Source organism: Kogia breviceps, chromosome 16 (assembly GCF_026419965.1).
Source record: "Kogia breviceps isolate mKogBre1 chromosome 16, mKogBre1 haplotype 1, whole genome shotgun sequence".
NCBI classification, from domain to species: domain Eukaryota; kingdom Metazoa; phylum Chordata; class Mammalia; order Artiodactyla; family Physeteridae; genus Kogia; species Kogia breviceps.
Genome location: NC_081325.1, coordinates 17541225 through 17560839, shown reverse-complemented (window position 1 = coordinate 17560839; position 19615 = coordinate 17541225). Strand labels below are relative to the sequence as shown.

Genomic DNA, 19615 nt, shown 5'->3' with positions numbered 1-19615 from the left:
ATAGAATTCACCTATGAAGCCATCTGGTCCTGGACTTTTGTTTGTTGGAAGATTTTTAATCACAGTTTCAATTTCATTACTTGTGATTGCTCTGTTCATATTTTCTATTTCTTCCTGGTTCAGGCTTGGAAGGTTATACCTTTCTAAGAATTTGTCCATTTCTTCCAGGTGGTCCATTTTATTGGCATAGAGTTGCTTGTAGTAGTCTCTTAGGATGCTTTGTATTTCTGCGGTGTCTGTTGTAACGTCTCCTTTTTCATTTCTAATTTTATTGATTTGAGTCCTCTCCCTCTTTTTCTTGATGAGTCTGGCTAATGGTTTATCAAGTTTGTTTATTTTCTCAAAGAACCAGCTTTTACTGTTATTGATGTTTGCTATTGTTTTCTTTGTTTCTATTTCATTTATTTCTGCTCTGATCTTTATGATTTCTTTCCTTCTGCTAAATTTGGGTTTTGTTTGTTCTTCTTTCTCTAGTTTCTTTAGGTGTAAGGTTAGATTCATTGTTTCTTTGAGATTTTTCTTGTTTCTTGAGGTAGGCTTGTATAGCTATAAACTTCCCTCTTAGAACTGCTTTTGCTGCATCCCATAGGTTTTGGATCATCGTGTTTTCATTGTCATTTGTCTCTAGGTATTTTTTTATCTCCTCCTTGATTTCTTCAGTGATCTCTTGGTTATTTAGTAATGTATTATTTAGCCTCCATGTGTTTTTGTTTTTTATGGTTTTTTTCCCTGTAATTCATTTCTAATCTCATAGCCTTGTGGTCAGAAAGATGCTTGATATGATTTCAATTTTCTTAAATTTACTGAGGCTTGATTTGTGACCCAAGATGTGATTCATCCTGGAGAATGTTCCATGTGCATTTGAGAAGAAAGTGTAATCTGCTGTTTTGGGATGGAATGTTCCTTAAATATCAATTAAATCTATCTGACCTATTATGTCATTTAAAGCTTGTGTTTCCTTATTTATTTTCTGTCTGGATAATCTGTCCATTGGTGTAAATGAGGTGTTAAAGTCCCGCACTATTATTGTGTAACTGTCGATTTCCTCTTTCATAGCTGTTAGCTGTTGCCTTATGTATTAAGGTGCTCCTATGTTGGGTGCATATATATTTGTAATTGTTATATCTTCTTCTTGGATTGATCCCTTGTAGTGTTCTTCCTTGTCTCTTGTAACATTCTTTATTTTAAAGTCTATTTAATTGATATGAGTATAGCTACTCCAGCTTTCTTTTGATTTCCATTTGCATGGAATATCTTTTTCCATCCCCTCACTTTCAGTCTGTATGTGTCCGTAGGTCTGAAGTGGGTCTCTTGTAGACAGCATATATATGGGTCTTGTTTTTGTATCCATTCAGCAAGCCTGTGTCTTCTGGTTGGAGGATTTAATCCATATACGTTTAAGGTAATTATCAATATGTATGTTCCTATGACAGTTTTCTTAATTGTTTTGAGTTTGTTTTTGTAGGTGCTTTTCTTCTCTTGTGTTTCCCACTTAGAGAAGTTCCTTTAGCATTTGTTGTAGAGCTGGTTTGGTGGTGCTGAATTCTCTTAGCTTTTGCTTGTCTGTAAAGCTTTTGATTTCTCCTTCAAATCTGGATGAGATCCTTGCCGGGTAGAGTAATCTTGGTTGTAGGTTCTTCCCTTTCATCACTTTAAGTATATCATGCCACTCCCTTCTGGCTTGTAGAGTTTCTGCTGAGAAGTCAGCTGTTAACCTTATGGGAGTTCCCTTGTATGTTAGTTGTCATTTTTCCCTGCTGCTTTCAATAAATTTTCTTCGTCTTTAATTTTTGCCAATTTGATTACTACGTGTCTCGGCATGTTTCTCCTTGGGTTTATCTTGTATGGGACCTGCTGTGCTTCCTGGACTTGGGTAGCTATTTCCTTTCCCATGTTAGCAAAGTTTTCGACTGTAATCTCTTCAAATATTTTCTCTGGTCCTTTCTCTCTCTCTTCTTCTGGGATCCCTATAATGCGAATGTTGTTGCATTTAATGTTGTCCCAGAGGTCTCTTAGGCTGCCTTCATTTCTTTTCATTCTTTTTTCTTTATTCTGTTCATCAGCAGTGAATTCCACCATTCTGTCTTCCAGGTCACTTATCCGTTCTTCTGCCTCAGTTATTCAGCTATTGATACCTTCTAGTGTAGTTTTCATTTCAGTTATTGTATTATTCATCTCTGTTTGTTTGTTCTTTAATTCTTCTAGGTCTTTGTTAAACATTTCTTGCATCTTCTCGATCTTTGCCTCCATTCTTTTTCCAAGGTCCTGGATCATCTTCACTATCATTATTCCGAATTCTTTTTCTGGAAGGTTGCCTATCTCCACTTCATTTAGTTGTTTTTCTGGGGTTTTATCTTGTTCCTTCATCTGGTACATAGCCCTCTGCCTTTTCATCTTGTCTGTCTTTCTGTGAATGTGGTTTTTGTTCCACAGGCTGCAGGACTGTTGTTCTTCTTGCTTCTGCTCTCTGCCCTCTGGTGGATGAGGCTATCTCTGGTCTGTATTGTTAAAGACACTGAAAGCCGTATCCATGAGAAGGTTGAGAGGGGTTTGGGGACCCAAGGCAATCTTTTGCAGCTTCCTATGGATGTCGGGGGCCAAATGGTAAATGAAGTAAGTTGCAAGCACAGTGCGTCCCTCGAAAGCATCTGGGTCCACATTTGTATACTTTCTGAGGGAATCTACCAACCAGGCCCAAAATAGGGCTGGATTTTTGTCCTGACCTTGGGCGATCTCTTTAACCTCATCAGAGTTGACAGGTTTGATTATGCACGTCTCATCCCTTCAGTGAGGCAAAGGATCATGTGGTCTCTTCTAGGGATACTAGGTTGGCCTGGTTCATAGTCCCAATTGGGATCAATCAGTGGCACTGCTGTCATGCCCACAGGGTAATAATTGGGTCGGACGATGTATAATTCATCAGCATATGCTTGAGCATGCACCCGAATATGGGTCTTTTCCTCACGGGTGCAGCACTGGGAAATGGCAACATTCAGGTCCTTCCAAGTAAGGTCGTAGGAAAGCATTAGTCCCTGGAATTCTTCAGTGAACTGGCTAGGATCCTCTGAGAATCAGCCTAAGTGAGTGCATCACTGGTTGAGGTCAGACAAAGAAAGGGGGTGCAGACTCTGGTCATTCCCTGAGGTCTGCCTATTACTTCTTAGAGGGGGCAAAGGAGCTCTGGCTGCCTTTCTGGTATAGAAGGATAAAGAGGCTTATATGGTGCTGGAGGGGCTGAAGATGGCGAAAGAGGACTTAGGTCTTCTGTCCGAGCCTACCAGAAGGGGTTTTTGAATAGTCTGAACAGGTCCCAACCGGCAAGGTTCCCTAACACAGGACTTGCATAGCTCTGGGTTCTCTCTTAGGGCCATAAAGCCCTGAATATAAGGAATTTCTGTCCGCTTTCCATGCCTTTCACAAAAAACTTCTAACTGTAGGATGGTATTATAGTTGAGGCTTCCATTTTCTGGCCAGATCTCATCATCCTCAAGTTTGTACTGGGGCCAGGCTGTATTACAGAAGAAGATGAGGTTTTCCTGTTTAAAAAAATCTAGAGAAAACTTGTCCCAGTGACTTAGAATGCACCCTGAGGGGTGAATCCCTGGGAATGGAGGAGATGCTTTCCATCGTTCCTTCAGGGAGAGAGGGCTTCTGTAAAAGAGAGGAGCACTACAATTAGGATGTCCCTTTAGGGGTTCCTTCTGTCAGGACTGGCTACAGGCATCCCTGTTCACCTAGTCCTGTCAACTTTGGCCGATGTCAGGGTAGTGGCCCTGCCACATGGCAACTCTGCCAGCCCCAGAGTCCTGGGGCCTGTGTCCTATCCTGACATCTCTGGTACCCAGGATGAATGACCTTCCTGAAGGTTTCTCTATAGATTCTCTGACCATTGAGTAATCCATGTGTTCCAGGGTGTATTCCCCTGGAACAGACGTCTTCACAGTTCCAGGAGCTATTTAGGTCCCAGTCCCCTTTCTCTAAAAGGGTGGTCAGGATCTGAAAACAGGCACTGGCCACTAAGGGAGGTGGTATGTAGGACTGTGTACAAGCCTCCTTTCTATTATCTAGGAAAGTCTTAATTTCCTTTCATTTACAGTCCAAGTAAGGCTGCATTTTATATTTCCACAAAGTTGACTCTGATCACAGTTAATCAAATGGTCCGTGTCCCTGGCTGCCTGTGAAAATGGCTAGAAACTTTTCTTGACATGCCCTATGCGTATGCAATAGTGAAATGTGCAAGACCTAGCAGCTAGGTTGGAAAACGCCTGACAAATTTCTTCCCCCCATTTCCAAGGAAGTAAGACACGAAAGTAAGAGCAAGATAGAGATACAGAGACAAAGATAGTCAGACATAAGTAGACCTAAAATAATCCTGTGGGGACAGCCACAGGAAAGGGAGGGTATTATGTTTTAAGCTTGTGTGCCTAAAAACGTTGCATGGAAGTTGTTTTAAGGTAGGTGGACAGACCTATCTTCTCTCTAGACCCTTCCATGACCGACATATCCTTACACGGCAGGAGTCTTGTGGTAGCAAGCACCCTGGTGTCTTATATATGCTTGACCCATGCCCACGTATGTTGCAATAAACAGCTCCGAAAGGTGACAGGCAAAGGGAGCAAAAGGGAGAGTAATGACAAGAAGTCAAGCACAAGTGAGATGAGAGGCGAAGACTTGCCAGGGAAAGGAGGAGGGATATTTGACCTCCAAATAATTCTCCTGGCTGGCTTACCACAGATGTTGCCAGAGGCTAGGTTCTTGTTTCCTCACAGAAAGAATTCAGAGATGAGTCACAAGAGGCCAAGTAAGCAAAGCGAGGATTTATTGAGAGATAGTAAACTCACAGGAGGGAAAACGGGCAGGCTCAGGCAAGCTAAGGCTCAGCCCCTTTGAAATGACTAATGGTAGGCCCTTTTTATCCTCAGATATTTTGGTGGACACCGAAACCAGTGAGGTCACTAAGTACCTGATTAATGAGGATAAGTCCTAAAGGTGATTTCAGAGTCTGGAAATCAGGTTTTGCTGGGCCTAGCCAAGAAACTCACCCCATCTCTCTTGAAGTTCATATCCCATCCCTAATGCAGCTTCCATGCTTGGATCTCACCCCTCACATTAATATTTCTAACCAATACCAAGTACTCATTCTCAAGTGCAATGAGACTAGCCAGTCTTGCTGCCCCTGCCCCCAGTGACCAGTGGAAGAGGGAGGGAAAACGCCAGTTGTCCGGCGTTTACAATATGGCCCTCCTAAGGCCTACAGAAAAGTCCCCACACCTCACGACCCCTCTCAGAACGGTGGCCTCTCTCCTCAAGCTGTGTGGGTACACCCTCTTGGGCGAACCACTTACAGGAAGGGCTCAGCTCCTCAGAAGTGCGCCAGGCATGCACTCCCCCAGACGCCTGTCCCTCTGTGGCCTGAACATAAACCAGCTGCCTTCTCAGAACAACCCCAGCTCTCCTTCCCCTCCCCAGGATTGACTGTGGCCTTTCCTTGGATAGATAATGCCCTGCTTGCGGGACAGTGCACGCTAGGCCAACTAAGTAATCAGATGAACCTAGGTGTTACCGTCCATAATATCCGCCACTCCTGAAATAAGAGGCTGATGGGCCTCATCCTGGCAGAAACTGGAGCAGCTGTTGTTTGGTGGCCCCATGGGTGGCTTTGCCTACCTTGAGGCCATGCTTTGTAACCTGTCAGACACTCTGTCTCCTCTGGCCAGGACTGTGGGGGATCCCCCCTTTATCTCCTAGCGAGTGTAGTGATGGATAATAGACTGGCCCTGGACTATCTGCTCGCTGAACGGGGAGGGGTACATGCAGTAATCCAAACAACGTGCTGCACCTACAGCAACACCACTGGCCAGGTGGAAGAAGGTATCCAAAAGGTAGAGGAACAGGCCCAATCGCTACACACTTTTGGAAAGGGTAACCCCAATGCCAGCTCCACATGGACTGCAGTCAGAGGGCTATTACCAAACACGACCTGGTTCCTACCCCTGCTTGGACCCCTGATTGCAATAATATTTTTGCCGATTTGGGGCCCCTGCCTTTTTAATCTCCTGTTTGTTAAGTCTGTTTCTTCAGGTTACAACAGTGTCACCTACAGATGATGGTATGCCAGGGATTTCAACCCATCCTGCACGAAGATGGGGACCATCAACATCCACTGGGCAGGGCTGCAGCCTCCTCCTACTCCCCACTCTCTATCTCTGCCACTGTAAATGACCCTGAGACCTCCTATCTCTGACAGAGAGCAAGGTGATCTGGACCCCACTGGTAGGGACAATGCCCCTGCCCAGCTTGAAGCAGCTACAGAAGACGGACCACCGACCCTTTGACCCTTGAAAGATTTTAAGGGTCCAGACTCCTCGAGGGGGGAAACGTTAGAGCAGGCAGTTAGCCAGACACGAGCAGAGGAGGGAGGCACAGGTCATGTGACAGGAGACCATAATGCATCTTGCAGTGACAGGGGTTCTAGAGGCAAACACAGAAAAGCGGGGACCTCCGGCTGACACGAGACCATATGTCTTGTGAAGACAACGGTCCTAGAGGCAAACAAAGAAAGGCAGGAACCTCCCGGTCGGATGCAACCTTTTGCTCATTATGCCCTCATGACAGTAGAAGTAGCATTGCAACCAGAGCAGTACCCATCATGCACCGGCACCATGACAGATCCGAGCAAAACCAAATAAGGACAGAAACTCCCCCTCTTCTCGGGAAGGTGGACCTGGGATGACAACCAGGAAATTACCCCCCAAACCCCTCCCTTCTTGATGAATATTCCGCCCAGTCATTTTCACACCGTGTATAAACCAGCTTGCCGAAAGGAACTCACGGCTGCTCACCTGAGCCTGCCTGCACTCTCTTCCTGAGAGTGTTCTGTCACTCAATAAATCCTTTGCTTACTTGGCCTCTCAGTCTCAGCTCTGAATTCTTTCTGCAAAAAAACAAGAACCTACCCTCTGGCCGCACAAAGACAGCCACAGACAATTCATAAGCCAATCAGTATGGCTGTATTCCAGTAAAACTTCATTTATAAAAACAGACAGCCAGCTGGACTTGGCCCCTGAGCGGTACTTGGCTAAGCCCAGATTTAGATCTTGGCATCTCATTTCTCCTACATCTCAACTTCACCTCCTAGATTATTTTAGTTGCTTTCTGAGGTTTCCTGCTCTATTGTGTCTTCCTAGGGCTCCAGTGTGTACATTGCAAACTGCACTGGATGATGTACCATAGTTTAAACAAGTGTAGGATAATGTCTGCTGCTAGGTTTCCCATCTGTGTCTAGGATTTGATTGATTTTTTACAGAAATATAGTTGATTGTTTGCAGGAAATAACGTTCCCGTGACTGTTAGGTATCTTTGCATCTGTGTTGTAATCCGTAGCATGGAGCCTCTCATCCTTAATATGTTTTGCATTATTTTATTACTATTATGTTTGACTGTGTTGAGGCCCGGCTTCCAATTCTCACCCCCTTCCATCTTTTGAATTTATCACTGTCAGCTAGCAGAGCTGAATGCAATCAGTGGATTTGGAGATGTTCCTAAGTGCCTTCTTTGCAAATCATTTTTAAGAATAAGACCAATCTTAGCATTAGTTCCTCTGTACTTTTCTGCCTGCCTCTTTTTCCAGAACTGTACTCATTTAGTCAGACCCTTTGTTACTGTCTTTCTGAGCCACTTTTCTATTTCTTCTGAAACATTCCCCCAAATCTGTAGTGATTCAGTCTTTTAAATAACAGAAATTTAAGTAGATGTTAAAGTCAATGGGTTTTTCCCTACGTATTCAACAGCGTGCTGGTGAAGAATTTCAAGACGTGTCATTTTACTCACTTGTTTGGTACATGGGCTGTGGCATCGTTTAGTACCGACTCTGCAGTTGTTTGTGTAGTGAAAGCTGGGTGTGAAGGGTGAAGCTGGGAACAGATCTGCGTTTCCTAGGGGTGGGTCCATGTCGGGTCTTGTCAACCCAGCGTCTCCACAGAGAGCTTGACAATCTGTAAAAGTCCAAGTTGTGATCCCTGTGCAGTCAGTTCTCCATGTTAAACATCAAGACTTGCCTGCCCTGCTATGTGCCTTTTACATAATAAATGTGTCATGATTCGTACTGTAATATGAACATATGGCCAACAGTCTAGCTCTTGACAAGATTCTCACATTCATTGATTGATGCAAAATGCTCATGTGAAAGGTGAAATCATGAAGTAAAGGTTGACTTCATTGCATTGGGTCCAATGGAAAGAGCACTTGTACCATAGCTGAGATCTCACCTCAAGTCCTCTGCTAGGTGACCTTAAGCTGTTCACTTAACCTCTGTGCTTCCTTCTGCCGGCTGCTTGCTTTGCAAGGTGGTTCTTCTGTGGATAAAATGAGGTAATTGAATTGAAAGGAGGTAAGAACATAAAGCTATACAAAGATGGCGATAGTCAGAATGCTGTTCCTGTGTTCCTAGATGGACATGACACCAGCCCTGCAGGTGAACGAAGTCGGGGTTCTGGCTGGACCCCTGGCCATCTTAAAGGAAATTCTCTTCTTTTCCTTCTGTGCCTGCATTCACCCCCCTTAGACTGTCCTGGAAGTCAGCAGTCACCTCAATGCCCCCTGTCCCTGGTACATACATTATGTGATCATACTGCTAGACAGCCTAAGGGCTGGGTCATGGGCTTGCCTGCTCACGTCTCCCCATCACCAAGGCTGCTTCTCAGAAGGGACGTCTGGCTTAGTTCCTAGATAACCGGCAAAAAGTGAAGGGGCTTGTACAAAGTAAGCCCTCCGCAGGGTCTGCTGCTCCATTTGGCCTCACTCTTGGTCCAAATTGCACATGTTGGGTTTTTTTTTTAATGGACTGATGTAAGTGTCAAGGTGACGTTTGACACTTCACTGCTCTAACATTGCAGAAAGTAAAGTTATCAGATGAGCCCGTAGAAGCAAAAGAAGATTACACTAAGTTTAACACTAAAGATTTGAAGACTGTAAAGGTATGTGTCTGGGTGCAGCAGCATATACTCTTGAATTCTGTGGCTGATGCTGCATGGGGACTTCGAGGAACGACTGCATGCTTGATTGTGATTTTATCATGTTAACCATGAAGAGTTAGTAACTTGCATTTCTGTGACTTAAGAATTAATTCAAAATTGTGAATGATAATGAAAGTGTCAAGCAAAGAAGACTTTTTACAGATAAAGAAAGGCAGTATACTTATTAGCAAGAGTGTGTCTAAACTTTGCAATATATTCAGAGTGATAGGATGGGGCAGAGGAAGGGGCTCCAAAGGTAATTTCTTGTCGACTCTACTGCCCAGTAGCTTCCCAGAAATTATGATAATGACAACAGTTATTAACAACTCCATAATTCAGCAACCACCACAGCACATATTTTCATAACACTTCTTACTGATTTATCCTATACATCATCATAATTATTATACATACATAGCTTTTAAATTTGGCATATATATATATACATATATATATAGTTCAGGGTTCTGCCTTTTTCATTTAGCTCTATATTGTGAAAATGTTCATGTCATTAAGCTTTCTTTGAAAAATTATTAGTGGTTTCGTGATATTCAGTCATGTGTTATTTTATTTCACCACAGGGAATATAGTCTATTTAATCATTCTCCTATTTTTGGACACATAGGTTACTTCTGCTTTTTTGTTTTTGTTTTAATGAAGTGATAAACATTCTTATTTATAGTCTGCATCTCTGATATTTCATTAGACACAATTTAAAACGAAGAGTAAAGGCTTAGAAAACATGCACTCTTTCCGTGATTACTGGTCTACATATATGTAGCTAAAATGCTTTCCAAAAATGTAGCAGAAATTTGTACTCCCAGCCATGACTGCTGACAAGTGTTCATCTCACATTCTTGACAACATTAAGTATTATTTTTATTCTTGAAAAATTTGCCTAAGTAGGCTACTTTAGGTAGAAAGGTTGTTTTTCCAGATGCTTATTGCCTGTCTGCATTTTTGCAAATTGTCAGTTCATGTTTCTTGCCTGTTTTTATATTGGGATAGTCATGTTTTTCTTGTTGATTTGTAAGAGCTCATTCTAAATTCAGGCTATTAACACTTTTCATGACATATAGGGTACAGATAATTTTCCAATTTGTTTAGGATTTTCATTTGACTTTTGAACCATTTTAAGTTTATCTGAGGATTAAATATGGAAGTTTTTATGATTTTCTCATTATTTTTATGCTTAGACCTTGCCTGCCCCAGGATAGGTTAACTTCCACCTAGATTTTAAGAACACTTACTCTCCTTAGATTTAATGTTTTCTAAAAATTGTATTCTTTAATCTACATGTAATTTATCAAGGCATGGGCTATCAGGGGATAATCCAACTTGAGATTTGGCTAAAATAGCTGGTTATCTCATTGCTTTCTGTAAGCAGAGACATTTTCGAGCTTCTCTGTGAGGAGTATTTCTGCCCCACCCTTCTAAGTGCTGCTTCCCATCATATCCACTTGGGCACGGCACCAGTGAGATAAGAGGTTGGACCAGGATGTCAGTTAATTGCAGGGGATGGAGGATAACTTGTCTCAGAGACTGTCACTTTTCCCCATCCAGCCAAAATATAAGCCTACTAAATTATAAGTGACAGAATGTAAAAAGCAAATTTTTAGGGATCATATATTGACTGTGCCCTTAAAAGATACCTTGGCAATGGCTCTGTCTCACAGTTCCCAGGGAGACAGATGATTTTTTCTTTGCTGATTCCCATCATTTATGCTTTTGCTGAACACTGAAGTAAAATCAGCTGCTATTTCCCTTCTGCCAGTGCTTGTTATAGGACATGGCAAAACAAAACAAAACAAAAACAGTGACCAGGAAGAGATAGAATTTTAAAAGGCAGAGTTATTTGGAGTCAGCTTTTTAGAAAGTATTTTTTTGTTGGAGGAAAAATGGGACAGCTATCCTGCTGGTCCTGGATGCTTTGCAATACAGGTTATCTTTTGAATATAATAGCTTTGTCCTTGGTTTCCCATAGAGCCTATGAATAAAATCAGATGGTAGATTGTTGTGAATTATTCATCATTTGGTAATACAAGGCTGTAATTCCTCCCTCTGACAATTGCTGCCTGTGTCAGTTCCATTGTTTGTGTTATTTCACTTAATACACCCTCCAGAATTACTTCCCCTAAAGTAAACCGTTGGTTGTAACATTCCACTCCTTAGAAGGCGGCAGTTTTGTCTCCTGCCTCTTTTAACATATTTTGTCTCTTAGATCTGAATTCTGAATAGAAATCAGAACTTTTAAAAAGAATCACTCCCTTATGAAGCATGTCAGCAGCAAATGCTTACCTCCCTTAACGAACCTTGAGACATGCATGGTCTTGTTTGATTTGCATGTATGATTTATAAATGTTACATTCGTAACAATTTTTCTCTCTTATTTTCACTAACAGAAAAATAGCAAAATGACTGCAGCTCAGAAGGCTTTGGCTAAAGTTGACAAGAGTGGAATGAAAAGTATTGATTCCTTTTTTGGTGCAAAACATGTTAAAAAAATTGGAAAGATTTGAAACTTTGAAAATTAAATCAAGCAAAAATATTTGCCTTCTACATGTCCCATTTTCATCCTTCCTCCATTCCACTGTACTTCCTAACACTTAATTACCACCTTTTGAAAACAAGTAGGAAGGGGGCAATTTTCAGATTCACTTGAACATTTCTTTGTGATTGATTTTTGTGTCTCCTGAACAAAATATGGGAAAGTAATTGTGTAACTTCATGGCTTGTGGCCTTTGGAGTTTTGTTTGACATCATGAAAAGTAATCAAGTGAATAGAATTAACCTCTAGCATCACAATTTCCTCAATAAACTGATGTGTGACAATATTTGAGTGTATGCCTGTTATTTTATGCAACTTTGCACATGGTAGCTATAGCAATATGGTTTTCAGTATACTGAGAGAAATATAACACAACTATCAGATAAACTACTACTTTTTAAAAGCCTTTAGTTTTTGGTAAATCTTTTGTTTAATATATTTTCTGTTTTATGAATACATGTTCTTTGCAGAAAATAGAGAAAAGTATAAAACAAAAATTATAATCCCCCTATTTTTCATTACCTGGAGATAATATGGTGCATTTTCTTCTATAATAATTGTTAAAGGAATTATAATAGTAATTTTATAACCTTTTTTCTTGACATCATTTTATGAGCATTTTCCCAGACTACTATTCTTCATAAATATACTTTTTTAATGACAGTAATTTTTAATTATTTGAATATTTGATTATTTAATGATCATAGTCCTATTTTGGACATTTGTATTATTTTTAAACATTTGCTATTGGAAGAATCAGAGTCTATGTAAATATTTGTCCATATCTTTGTTTTCTTAGAATGGATTTTTAGATGTGGGCTTACTGATTCATAACTAAGTTTTTCAAATATATACTTTGGGGAATATATTTCACAGAAAGGTTATAATATCTTGCACTCTAACAAATGATGGTATGAGTCCTTATCTTATTAGCTTTTAATAGTATCTTTGCAAATAAGTGGAAAAAAGGCATGTTAATGTGGTTTTAATTCATATTTTCCTGATTAATAGTGTCGACTGAAAAAAACCCCACACAACCTGAAAGTTGAGAGTTATGTTTTATTCGGGGAACTTACAGAGGACTATAGCCTGGGAGACAGCCTCTCAGATAGCTCTGAGGAACTGTTCCAAAGAGGTAAGAGAGAAGCCAGGACATGTAGGAATTTTTGTTGGAAAAAAAAACATGCAAACATCAAAAGATTACTGCTAATCATACACACACACACACAAAAAAAAACCCAGACATCTCAAGTTAATGAGTTTAGTGCTTTTCTGGGTATGGGAAGTTGCAAGAGTCTGGGCTTATTGAAATTACTCCTTTGATATGCATCTGAACTGTCTAGGGCCAGTATTCTGTTTTTCTCCATGCTGAATTCCCCTCAGGGCGCACCGAGGTGGGGGGTGGGTGAGGGGAAGCTCTGCAGAGGCTGGTGGCTTGATGGTGGGCAACATTTGTTGTTTTCTGAAATGGCAGGCAACACTTTTTTGTCCACAGTAATAATATTGTTCATTTTTTCACATTTACCTATCATTTGCCATCTTATAGAGAATTATCTGTTTATGCCCTTTGTTAAATTATTGGAGTATCAGTATTTTTCTTATTAATTCTAAAAAGTATTTTATAACTTAAAGACATTCATTTTTGTCCACTGTGTTCATTGTAGTTTTTTTCCCTTGGTTTGTAATTATTTTCTCACCTATTTATTTTTTCCATTAGATTTGTAGGATCATTTTTACAGGTTCTAAGAGTAAATTCTAATGGGTTTTACTGAGATTTTGTTAGACCCATAAATTATTTTGAGGAAAAACACATCTTTACAAAAGTCAGTGTCCTTATTCAGGAATATGGTATTTGTCTATATTTACTAAAATCCTAATCATACCTTTCGCCAACATTTGGTTCTTCATCTTCATGAAGGTTCTAGATACTTCTTTTTAGGAGTATCTCTAGGTATTCTTGTTGTTATTAATGAAATCTTTTTTTTTTTTTTAGTTATATCTCTTAACTGGCTATTTTGTGGTAAAGTTTTACATTTTTATGTATTTATCCTTTAAATAACTAATTTATGAAACTATTAATCTAAATTTTATTTATATTGGGTTTTCAATGCATAATAAGGTACATAATCTTACTTCAAACAATTTGTGTGCAATTCTTTCTGATAGTTATAATTCTTTTATATCTTTTATATCATATTACATGGATAAGACTATCTAGAACAGTATTGAAGAATAATATGTAATAGTAGTTATCTTTGCCTAATTTGTGATTTTATTAATGTGCGTTGCCATCAGTTCTGACACTAGCTATTGTTAATATGATAAAGAATATCTATCTTTGGTATTTCCTTTTATACTTAGTTTCCTTAAAGTTTTAGTTAGTAATTGGTATTGGTTGTTATCAAATATATTTTTGGCATCTCTTGTGCTGGTTGTAGAGTTTTTATCACAATTAAACTGTGCTTGAGTTCCTACACTAAACTCTACCTGGCAGTAGATAAAGGATAGCATCGTGGATGCTCCCTATCTGGTTTAACCATTGTCAAATCTAGTTCTCAATTAGGTTTTCTGGGCTTTTATTTAGAATTTTTGCATCTATATTTGAAAGTAATATTGCTGTTAGGTCTTAGTGTTAGAATTCAGCTGGCTTTCAATCTTTCCCAATATTCTGGAAGGAATAATTTTGCATAAGAACATTCTATTTCTGGAAAATTTTAAAGAACATCCATGGTAAAACTGTCTAGCACTGAGCCTTCTTTTGTTGTCTTCTTTAATCTGGAAAAATTTCTCACCTATTCCTTGTCTTGCTTGACCTTGACATTTTTGAAGAGCACAGGCTGGTTATTTAGTCGAATGTTCCTCACTTTGAGTTTGCCTAGTGTATCCTCTTGATTAGATCCAAGTTTTACCTTTTGGGCACCCACAGAAGTAATTTTGTGTCTTTCTTAGTGTACCATGTCAAGAGTCACATGACCCAATACTAGGGGTGTTAACTTTGATTGCTTGATCTTCTGCAAGAAGGTATTCCAGGCTCTTCATGTATTTTCCCTGTCCAAGCCCTGGAATCAGCCTTTTTCCCAAGGAGCCACGGTTCCTTTTAGAGGAGAATGGTATTTAGAAACCAAGATCCAGGCAAGAGGTATGCTTGCTGCTACTATCGATCCATGTGTGTGGTTTTTGTAGATTTCCTTTATCAGACTGAGGAAGTTCTCTTCTTTTCAGTGAGAGTTTTAATCATGAATGGATACTGACTTTTGTCAAATAATTTTTCTTCATCTATTGAGAAGATCATGCAGTTTTCCTTTAGTAAAGGAATATATTTTAATATGTGAAGTATAATGATCGATTTTTGAATGTTGAACTTTACATTCCTGGGATAAACTCACTTGGTCTTTTCATATATAGTATTGTGTTTTATTTCCTAATATTTTATTAACGATTTTTTAAATCTCTGTTCATGAGGGATATTGGTCTGTAGTTTTCCTTATTTGTAATGATTTTGTCTAGTTTTGGTATCAGAGTAAAGCTGGCTTTATTAAATGAGTTGGGAAATAGTCTCCCATCACCCATTTTCTGAAAGCGTTTTTGTGAGATTAGTATTGTTTTTCCTTTTTATGTTGGACAGAATTCACTAGTGAAGCCATTTGGGCCTGGAATTTTTTTTTTTTCTGGGAAATTTTTTAGTTACTAGTTCAATTTCTATAATAGATGTAGAGCTATTCTAATTTCCTTCTTTTTCTTGTGCCAGTTTTAGTAATTTATATCTTTAAAGAAATGTATCTATTTCATCTAGTTGTCAAATTTATTGGTATAACTTCTTATATTTTTATTATCCTTTTCATGTCTGTGAATCTATAGTGATATTCCTTCTTTCATACCTGATTTGGTTATTTGTGTCTATTCTTTGTTTTCTTGATTATTTTCATCAAATTTGGAAAATTTCTGGCCAGTATTTCTATAAATTTTCTGTTCTTCACCCACCCACCCCCTTTTCTCTTCACCCTCTTGGCTTCTGGGACTCCAGTTACATGTATGCTAGACTACTTGATGTCCCACAGGTTCTTTAATTTCTGTTCTTCTTCATTTTCAGTTTTACTTTGTCTTGTAGTGTTTCATTTTCTATAACCTCAGTTAGTGAATTTTTATTTCATATATTGGAATTTTCAGCTCTGGATGTTCCATTTGGCTTTTTTATATCTTCGCATTTCTCTCCTCATTGTGTTCTCCTTCAAATAGTTCATTACAGTTAACAATAGCTACTTAAATGTTCTTGTCTGCTAATTCCAACATCTCTGACATTTCTGTGCCAATTTCTTTCTTTTCTTTTGTCTTTACTTGTTTATTTTGAAATAACTTTAGATTTATAGAAAAGTTGCAAAAACAGTAGAGAGTATACATATACCCTTCACTCAGCTTCCTCTAACCTTAACACCTTATATAACCAGTACAATTATCAAAACCAGGGACTTTACAATAATACAGTATTATTAACTAATCTACCCCCTTGTTTGAGTTTCACCTATTTTTACACTAATGTTGTTTTTCTATTCCAGGGTCTAGTCCATCCTTCCACATTGCATTTAGTTAAGCATATCTCCTCTTTTTTTTTTTTTTTTTCAGTATGCAGGCCTCTCACTGTTGTGGCCTCTCCCATTGCGGAGCACAGGCTCCAGACACGCAGGCTCAGTGGCCATGGCTCATGGGCCCAGCCTCTCCGCGGCACCTGGGATCTTCCCAGACCGGGGCACGAACCTGCGTCCCCTGCATCGGCAGGCAGACCCCCAACCACTGCACCACCAGGGAAGCCCCTTCAGAAGTCTGTTTTAATTGTGAATTTTATCCTAAGAAAGGAAAAATCAGATTTATTCTGTTTCATCTTCTTGCTCTATTTGTAATGAATTCTGCAGGTCAATTTATCCTCAGCAGTGCTGAGCCAGAATTAAAGAAAAGCTTCTATTTAGCTATTGCATTTGCATGCCAAGTCTTTAATTCAGCTGTCAGCTTTTTAGCAATTACTGTACTTTTGTTAATAAATGTTATTTTGATGGTCTCACACTAATCAAGCCTATTTGAGACAGGGCTGGTGGAGGGAAACACTGAATGTGATTTACAGAAGAATCAGAGCTTCCTCGTGGATGTTAAGAGAATTGTTACCTTACACATGTGCTTTAATCAGAATGTGTAAAATTAAAGTTAGTCAAGTTATAAGTTCTTTTTTTTTTTTTTTTTTTTTTTTTTTTTTTTTTTTTGCGGTACGTAGGCCTCTCACTGCTGTGGCCTCTCCCGTTGCGGAGCGCAGGCTCCGGACACGCAGGCTGAGCGGCCATGGCTCACGGGCTCAGCCGCTCCGCAGCATGTGGGATCTTCCCGGACCAGGGCACGAACCCGTGTCCCCTGCATCGGCAGGTAGATTCTCAACCACTGCACCACCAGGGAAGCCCAAGTTATAAGTTCTTTAAAAAGAAAAAGGAAGCCAAGGAATAAGCTTAGATTCATTTATTCTTTTAAGAGCATATACTGAGCACCCGCTTTATGCCAAATGTTCTAGGCACTAGGAATGCAGCTGTCCACGTGGCAAACAAAAATACCTGCTTTCAAGAAGTTTCTGCTCTAGGGGGGCGGCTAGATGGGGTGTCAGATGTTGCCAGGGGCTGTGGAAGAAGCTGAGCAGGGAAGTGGACAGACTTCTGGTGAGGAGGGTGGTCAGGGAAGGTCTAACCTCTGTCACATCTTATCCACTTATGGCATAGAAGTCTGATTTCCATCAACTTTTTTTTTTTGATAACTTATAGGTCCAAAGTAAATTGTTTGACTTTGTGCTCAGTAAGAAACCAGCTTTCAATGATTACACTTGTTCCATGGCATTTTTCAGGAGGATATTAAGGACTACTACTTCCACCAGCAAGTCTATATTTATTTTTTATACATTGGATCTGCCATAGCAAAAGAGAAGAAAACACGGTTTAAGAATTATTCATCTTAGGGCTTCCCTGGTGGCGCAGTGGTTGAGAATCTGCCTGCCGATGCAGGGGACGCGGGTTCGTGCCCCGGTCCGGGAAGATCCCACATGCCGCGGAGCGACTGGGCCCGTGAGCCATGGCCACTGGGCCTGCGCGTCTGAAGCCTGTGCCCCGCAACGGGAGAGGCCACAACAGTGAGAGGCCCGCGTACCACAAAAAAAAAAAAAAGAATTATTCATCTTAGACCTTTTTTTATCTGTTTCTTGTATTATCATTTTTTTCCTAAAATGAGGGTATCTATTCCCTGAGTTTGGGCAACCTTAACATTATTTTGTATTTCACTCCCTTTGAACACTGGAAGGAAAATGTGCATCTCACCCACCTCCAGGAGCCTAACATTAGCCCTAGAATGAGGTCGCCCCAACGGAAACTGCTTCCTTTGCCTGAGGGCTTCTCTTTTTTATTTATTTTATTTATTTATTTTTGCCTGCATTGGGTCTTCGTTGCTACGCACGGGCTTTCTGTAGTTGCGGCGAGCGGGGGCCACTCTTCGATGTGGCGTGCTGGCTTCTCACTGCAGTGGCTTCTCTTGTTGTGGCCAGGCTTCAGTAGTTGTGGCATGTGGGCTCAGTAGTTGTGGCTTGTGGGCTCTAGAGCACAGGCTCAGTAGTTGTGGTGCATTAGTTGCTCAACAGCACGTGGGATCTTCCCGGACCAGGGCTCCAACCCTTGTCCCTTGCATTGGCAGGTGGATTCTTAACCACTGTGCCACCAGGGAAGTCCCAAAGGCTTCTCTTTGAAGCACAAATGCACAGCTGCTGATCTCAGGACTAACCCAACCAGCCTTGCTTTTCTGCTCTGGAAGGTGCAGATGGTCCTTGGGATTGCAGGTGACTGCCTCTCCTCACCAGGATACAACATGTATTCTCCTTCCTCCCTAGGTGGCAGCACGAAGACAGAAAAGGGACAAGTGACAACAAATGCACGCAAGACTTGGCTGCTTCTCAGGTGATTTAAGACACTCCCAAAGGGCTAAAACTTTTTCTTCTGCACTTCCTAGAAAATCACCGAATGCCAAAAGATGTATTTTGAAGGACTAACCAGGAATGTTTTATTTCTGTGATCCATACCGCTAGTCCCTTCAGGCAGCAGCAACTCCCTCTGGAGGCGACTGGCATGGAACTAGAAAGCACCCCTAGTGTGATTCTGCCCTGAGGAATTCAAGCCATATCACCCCTCTGCCCCAGCCTACCCACCATAAAGGTATGGGTTTTTAACAGTCTAGTGCTTCAGATTTCAAAACATTGGGAGGAGAAGGCTCGTTGTGAAAATCGGGTCATGTCTTAAGCTGGACCCTGTTGGCCTGCTGTTTTCCTGGGGTTAGGACAGCACTTTTAGGTTTGCACGTGGTGACTATAAGTAATAGATTCCACACCAGAAGCTTTGACAGACCGAGTTTCTACCCTTATTAAAAAAAAAAGAAAAACGGGGAGTTCCCGGGAGGTCCAGGGGGAGGACTCAGCACGTTCACTGCCATGGCAGGGGTTCAATCCCTGGTCAGGGAAACAGGATCCGCAAGCTGTGTGGTGCACCCCGCCCCCAAAAAAGAAAAAAGAAAGCCTGACCTTTCTTTACTCCTTATCAGTTTGGCAGCTTCTAGTTCATAACAATACCCGAACATGTGCATTTTATGGTCTGCCGGAGTTGTAAACATTGCTTCATTTTTAAAAGATTTGTCCAATGTGTGCATTATTATAATTATTTAGAGTGAGGGCATAAGATATGGGGGAAAGTTAGAAGTAGATGCCCAAAAGTAATTTAGTGGGGAATTCTGATGCATAGTGAAGACGTTTAGGGGGCGGTGGGGGGTTTCGTGCAGACAAGTCCAGGAGTTGGGGCTGACTCATCAGCTCGACCCGCAAGAGGATTCAGGTGGAAGCCGCTCGGGTGATCTTCGTGCCTCTCACAGGACCCCAAACCTTCTCTTTGGGAAATAATTTTGCTTCTGAGTCTCTAACTCCATCAGGTAAGTAGGTTCTGGAAAGTACTCTGTAATTTTTTACACATCTCCTTTCACACAGGGAAATTTTCGT

At 40.6% G+C, this 19615-nt stretch overlaps 1 protein-coding gene across 8 annotated transcripts in view; it reads left to right on the top strand.

The window, feature by feature from the left end:
• The window catches only part of RNASEH2B (ribonuclease H2 subunit B), a 79298-nt gene extending 60479 nt beyond the window's left edge, over positions 1 to 18819 (top strand). For 4 of the 8 annotated variants that reach the window (XM_067016813.1, XM_067016815.1, XM_067016817.1 and 1 more), the window contains 3 exons: positions 8895 to 8975; positions 12574 to 12697; positions 16183 to 16614. In XM_067016813.1, the coding sequence (XP_066872914.1) occupies positions 8895 to 8975; positions 12574 to 12697; positions 16183 to 16457 (480 nt within the window). In that variant the 3' untranslated portion in view covers positions 16458 to 16614. Of the gene's footprint in view, positions 1 to 8894; positions 8976 to 11416; positions 11849 to 12573; positions 12698 to 16182; positions 16615 to 18463; positions 18531 to 18658 lie in introns of those variants that run through there. The other 4 variants (XM_067016816.1, XM_067016814.1, XM_059041524.2 and 1 more) reach the window with 2 other exon arrangements.
• Positions 18820 to 19615: the final 796 nt, after the last annotated feature.